Source organism: Myotis davidii, unplaced genomic scaffold (assembly GCF_000327345.1).
Source record: "Myotis davidii unplaced genomic scaffold, ASM32734v1 scaffold299, whole genome shotgun sequence".
Classification (NCBI taxonomy): Eukaryota; Metazoa; Chordata; class Mammalia; order Chiroptera; family Vespertilionidae; genus Myotis; species Myotis davidii.
In genome coordinates, this window is record NW_006293088.1 from 9,144,035 (window position 1) to 9,150,725 (window position 6,691).

Consider the following 6,691-nt stretch of genomic DNA (forward strand, 5'->3'; position numbering starts at 1 on the left):
TCTTGCGCGGTGCCCGCGATTTGCGTTGTCGGAGTCGGGCGGGCTTCCCCTCCGGTGAAACCCCGACTCGCTGAGGCCCGTCGCCCTCACCCCGTTTGGGGCCCCTTAAATTTTACACCCACCAGCAGCCGTAGACAACTGGAAACAAAGGCTCGATGCCCAGCCTGGCCAGCATTGTGAAGACTTTAGGAGATGCTTACTAGGTTTGGGCTGCTCGAATGTCACTGCAGGTACTAGTTGGTCCCAAATTAGAGTAGCAGAGAGAGCTGGCAGAACAGGCTCAGGCACTGCGGGCGCCAGGTGTAAAGGGCCCGAATGTGCACCCCCAGATCCCAGTCCTGCTTAGGGAACCCGAGGCTGCAGCTTTCACAAAGCCGGTTAACCACTCACTGGGGTTTAAACTCAATTTGATGAAGAAATTGTGAGCTGCTCGTGTCTATTTACACTGTGATTTCTGGAGAATTTACTAGCAAAGGACGTTGCCGGCTACGGGCATTTTCCATCCCGCTGAAGCAAACGCTAACTTCCCAAGTCTTGTAATCGTGGTTTGCGGAAGTGATGATGAAACACAATTGTCCTTCAGCACAGAACAAAAACACCTGAAACTAGACATCAACCTCAAAGTAGCAATATCTTTATTTACAAAATATACAGTTTCACAGAAACAGCTTCGCTTTTTACACAAACTTTACAATTACACAGAACCATGTAAACGATGTTAAGTGTCTGGCCTGGCCAAAGCCAATGGGAGGGACCTGCTTTTGGGGTGACATCTTTCCCTCCTCACCTCATCAGCCACCAACCAAGAGCCCTAGCTGGGCCATGCCTAATTTGCATAAAGCTGATTGCAGCTGCCAGCTCAATCAACACAACATACAAAAAAAAAACACGAGGTGCCTTGACTTCTTAGACACCACCCACAGGGATGCACCTGTTAAAAGAACCAAAAGGAAATAAGAAACAGAAATTGAGATGAATGCCGAAGCCTTCCAGGAGCCACCCCGCGCCGAACCTTCGAAGAGCAGATAGCAGTCACCAGCGTTGGCTGTTCCACTGTAAAATCACAGGTACTCTTAAGTGCACCTTTAAAACTGCGTGGCGTTATTTTTAAAGAAACAAGAAACACTTTGGAACTTTGGCTACTCTCATGGTGAAGACACTGGGCAGGCAATGTCCTGGGGCAGATCTTTGGCAAATTCCTCTCCCCACTTCTCCCGCACATTGCCCTCACCAGGGTCAGAGCCAGCTGTCCGGGGAGGAGGTTGTTTCTGAGCCAGCTACTATTTCTCTCCACCGCACAGCTTCTCCTTTGGGGATCTTGACAATAAACTGGGTTTCCGAAACGATGCCTACTTTTGTGTTAATAAAAGCAACAGAATTAAAAACAAAAAAAAAACAAAAGGCAGTTGGCTTCTCAAGCATGAACGGTACCAGGACAAAATACGGGCTCTGATTAGCCTACAGTTCAGCGCGTGGTGCTTCGGTGAGAACGTGGAGGGCCCCGCGGGGGGCCCTGCACAGGGATGCCACCGGGGGGGAAGCCCCTGCTGGGAGACGGGTCCATCCTGCTGTAAACAAACGTGACCAACCTGGGCATTCTTCCCTTTTCACGCTTTTACAAGAAACAATGTTTATGAAAACACACCCATCCATTTACAAAAAACACACAAAAACACCAATTTTCGAGAACCAGTATTTGAACTGCTGAGAGCAATGTCAATTTGGGACAGCGCTGAAGCCCTTCTCCCGTGGGGCCCTAGGACCACCAGTGTCCCAGGGCACAGCGGCCTGGAGCAGAGCCCACAGGGGCGTCCCCAAGTCCAGATCCGAGGACCTCTGCACAGCTCACCGGTATAGACCCAGAGGCCAATGTTACCCTATCACTCACTCACCAATTCAAACCAACAAGGCTTCAAGTCCTAACCTCGGCCTGTGGACCAGCAGGCCAACCTGTCTGAGGGGACACTAAGAATCACCCGTGGGAGAGGCCCTCCTCCCAGTTCTCCTTTACCCATTACCCACTCCCCAGTGACTGCCTAACCTTTACGCTGCTACTGAAATAATGTGGGGGGGGAGAGAGAAGAAGGAACTTAAGTGCCCTCCCTCGGAAACACCTTGCCTGGGCACCCATAGGCCCCCCATACACCAACTGCAGAGAGAGGGCACCCAGGCAAAAACCTGCCAACACTTTTGGCTATATCGTGCAAAAAGACAGTTTTTACATCGTGCAAAACGGGAAACTGGGTTATGAACACGGGCCACTTCAATCTCCCAACCAACCCTCTTTCTACAGAGAAGTGGCCACACACAACCCCTTTCAACGAACAGAAGAAAAACTAGGGACCATTAGCTCGCCCCCCGCCCCTGGCTCCTCTCAGAGTGAGGCAAGGAGTCCAACGGGCAAGGGAGGGCGGACCACTAAGGGAGGGGCAGCTCTGATGGTTGCTGTACAGACACTTATGGTAAAAGACACACTCAAGAAAACGCTTGCACGTATGGCTGTTCGTTAACAGGCCAGGGAACAATGGTCCCCAACGCGGAAGCAGGAGTAACAGCACTTGTTCCAATCGGAGGGAGCTGGTCAACGAGAGCAAGGATTCACAACTACCCGGCCCCTCATCGTCAGCTGACCACCCCCCTGCCCCGGATGCTGAGTCCGCCTCCGCTGCAGAGATCACAGCTCTAGCAGCAGCTTTGGCCTCAGGACTTTATTCAGTCACCGGCTATGTACAGTTCACACCGTGGACAGCCTGTCCTTTTGCTTAGGCACCTGAATGGCAGGGGTCTGCCTGCATCAGAGCTGAGAGTTCTGTGCTCAACTAAGAAAGGGGCCAGAAAGCCCACCGTCCCGTCCCTTCCGGTTCCTCGCCCCGTCTCCTCACTCGCCAGCAGTCAGTCCAGAAACAGCTTCCGGGAGCCCATCCGGGAGCGGCTGGAGCGGCGGATGTCGAACTTGGAGTCCCGGCACTTTTGGCAGACAAACACTTCCGGCACGTTGGATTTCCGGATTTTGGCACAGGACAGGTGAATCCAAGTATGGCACTCGTTACACTCTATCATCGGGCGGCCGGCAAATGGCTTCATGCAGAAGCAGGTGACGAGGTCCCACGAGTCATCGTCTGAAGAGAGGAACACGTAAGAGGAAGGAAAAGGAATCTCCTGACCCCTCCCCACCAGGAGAGCTGCCCTCCACTGGGACAAGCAACAGAACCAGAACCCAACTTCCACTCACGGTGCCACCTCCCTCCCTGAGCGCATGGTGAGTGCACAGAAAGGGCACCCAGAGTGTGGTCCCAGAGGTCACGGTGACGTGTGCACTCAGGAGCCGCACTATCTGTATATTTCCAGGTCGGGCTCTCAGCTGTCTCTAGCGGCGATCACCCCCTCCCTAAGCACCTGCGCCCACCTTCCTGCACCCACCTCCCTGGAGACGGTGGGCGCCCTGAGGCAGGGACCTCCCCGAGACACCGGCTGACAATCACTCTCTTCCGACCACAGCCAGGAGCGTGGCCGTCGTCCCGGGACCACTCACCTGAATCCACCATGATGTCCTCGTCATTGCCAGTGCTGTCCTCGTCGCGGAACACCACCTGCTTCCCCTGCCGGACGATAGTCCGCTTGCCTTCAGTCTTTATTTCTTTGACCTGATCAGGTGACACGGTGGCACAGGAGCCGCTGGACGGAGTGTCGGAGTCCCAGCCCGAGCAGGGATCGCCAGGGGCCGGGGGCATGCCCTGCAGGGTGGGACTCGTGGGGGTCTCCACGTACGGATCGGCGGCTTCCAGCTTCAGCAAGCTGCCCACGTACCCCTCCTTCCCGGGCACCTCGCTGTCTCTGCGCTTCCTCTTCTTCTTCTTCTTCAGCTTGTCGGTCTTCTTTCTGTCCAGCAGGAAGTTACTGGGCTTGGCGCGCTGCAAGAGGCTGGGCTGCAGGTGGCTAAAGCAGCGGTCGGAGACTGGCAGGGGCACCGCGGACGAGATGTCATTGAAGCCAGCGTCCCAGCCGTCGCTGTCAACGGTGCCCGCGGTGCTGTTCGCAGGGCTGGGGCTGCTCCTCAAAGGGAGTTCCTGAAAGGAGGCAAAGGTTCCGGTTACTTCCACAGTCCCCCGACTAGCCGGCCCCACAGAGATCTCCCAGGCACGCGGCAGGGCCAGGCCGCAGCTCTCACAGCCTCAGGCTCCCAGCTCTCCTCAGCACTGCTCTTTGTATTTCAGTGTGACCTTGCAGACCATGTGCCCCAGGAGAGGGGACCTCCTTTCCTGGCGGAACCCTCAGGAACCTGGCTGGGGCTCAGTGGACGGACAGGAGGGAAGACCCGCTCTCCGGCCCAGGATCCTTCCCTGACTGGAACCTCTCCCTCCCTCTATCCTCCCACAGGATGCAGTTTTTAATTAAGTGAGTTTAAATTAGTTTTGAGAATTTCCCAGTACATTTTTTTAAAACTGGAGATATCCCAAAGTATTGTAAAAATTAAAGTGGGTAATTATTGCCCCAAAGCAGCGAGTGAGCTACACTGGTTCCTTCAGACCATCCAGCATTTTATTTGCAAATAATGGCCACCTTCTGAGTGGCACAAAGCTGGCATGATCCCGAGATGGCGATGCAAAGGATAAACCACTGCTGGGACCTGGGAGCACCGGGGTCCCTTCTTTTTAGCCTCGGTCAGTATGAACGAGGCTCTGAAGTTTGAGGACCATGGCAGTGCTGGTCCACAGTTCTGCCCATTTATCAGCGGGGGGGTGGGGGGGATCCCTGAAATCCCGCGGGATTTAGGCCGAAGTCCTCGCAGATTCTGTATGGGATGCGCACAGCAACCAGGAAGCTGCTCGCCACACTCCACCGTTCATTGGCCTGTGACCCAGGGCAAGGCATTCCCCACCCGTGCCCATGTCCTAGCTTTAAAATGGGGACAAATAATTTCACCTACCTCATGCTGTAAGAGCCAAAACCAGTGCCTGGCCATAGTCAGCACTCAATAAATACTGGCCATTAAGAGCAGGCAGATAGTAAAGAATAGGGAATATGGTCAATATTGTAATGACCGCGTATGGTATCAGGTGAGTACTGGAAACAGCAGGGGGACACTTTGTCAAGAATATGTGCCCTAACCGGTTTGGTTCAGTGGATAGAGTGTCAGCCTGCGGACTCAAGGGTCCCAGGTTCGATTCCGGTCAGGGGCATGTACCTCGGTTGCGGGAACAACCCCGGTGGGGAGTGTGCAGGAGGCAGCTAAATTGATGTTTCTCTCTCATCAATGTTTCTAACTCTCTATCCTCCTCCCTTCCTCTCTGTAAAAAATTAATAAAATGTATTTTTTAAAAAAAAGAATATGACTGACTGTCCATTCACTATGCTGTACACCTGGAACTAATACGATACCATACTGAATGCAAACTGCAATTGAAATATTAAATTTAAAAAAAAGAGCAGGCTGATAGCAAATAGCTATTTGCAAGCAAACCCTGAAAGTTTACTAAATCATTTCTAGATAAGCCTGCATTTTATGTTCTACCAGCATTTGAGGAACCATTTCCCAGGCTGGTCTGAGTTTCCAAGAAAGATTTTTGCCCAACTCCTATCTGCAGTCCTCCCACACAGCCCTGGCTTCACTGCCAGAAAGGTCCCACGAGTGCTGAAGATTACCTCCTTCGGATAAGGGATGTAGCCGGCATAGGCCAGGACGAAGGTGCAGAACTTGTTGAAATCCTCCACGGTCCTTCGTCTCTTGTACCCGGGGGAGTACTCCTGTGAGCAGGGAGAAGGGGGGTGTTTGAAAGTAGACACTTGTAGGTGGGATCACAAACAAAAGCAAGCAAGCTAGAGCTGTTATTGCTGCCAGCAACTCAAAAACACCTGCAAGATTCACAACCACCTTAGAAACACCACCAGGTAAGCTCAGGTCAGGAAGTAACACTTTCCAGAAGGTTGGGGGGGGAGGGGTGCCAAGCACACTGGGAAACTGGCTGGGCGATAAAAGCTTGTCCAAAAGCCCATTTCTGGGCGCTCCGGGCATTTTCTGGTTATCTGTTCCTTCCTCTCCGCGCTAATAACTACTTTTTGCTACAGGTTTTCCATTTTGAAAATAAGCTGCTGCAGCAGCTCTAACTGAAGCATTGAGTGACTTCAAAAGCCAATGGCTCCTTATCCCTCCCAGCTCACTCAAGCCTGACCCCTCCCCAGCCAGGGCAGCCTGGGGGCCTCCTCCCCGGGGTCCCCCCTGCACAGGCACTTCCTGCTGCTCCCTCTCCTACTCCAGCATCGAGGCCAGGACCCCCGAAGGCTGCTCCGCTCCGGCAATAACCAGACCCGTCCCTGCTGGTCCTCCTGCAGAAGATGAAACACTAGGGGTTCTGGCTTTGGAGCCCGGTCCCCATTCAGTCTAGAGGTGCCCTCGCCGAGAATGAACTTTCTCCTTTTCCTGCTTTCAAAAGGGAAGAGAGCAGCTCAAGGAGAAAGCCTTTATTGGCTACTGAGCAAAACTCTACTTGGTTCTGGTTTATGACCTGCGGACCTACGGAGGCGTCCTTTAAGCATTTTATCACCCACCCCAGCCCCCCTCACAGGGCCCGACGGCCCAGCGCCCTGCTGGGGTGGAAGCGAGGGAGAAAATGGGGGGTGGGCTCGGCCACCCAGGGCAGGGCAGAGCGCGGCCGGCACCAGCGCGCCGCCAGCGGGTTTCCTTTCAGGGGCG

The 6,691-nt window shown here is 53.8% G+C and overlaps 1 protein-coding gene across 1 annotated transcript; it reads right to left on the reverse strand.

Moving 5' to 3' along the window:
* Window positions 1–612: 612 nt before the first annotated feature.
* On the reverse strand, window positions 613–5,793 carry PHF13 (PHD finger protein 13; the record flags this gene model as incomplete). The annotated part of the gene is made up of 3 exons (XM_006766824.2): window positions 613–3,119; window positions 3,533–4,067; window positions 5,644–5,793. Coding segments are annotated over 3 exons (912 nt in total), but the record flags the coding sequence as incomplete, so codon positions are not given.
* Between the last annotated feature and the right edge of the window lie 898 nt (window positions 5,794–6,691).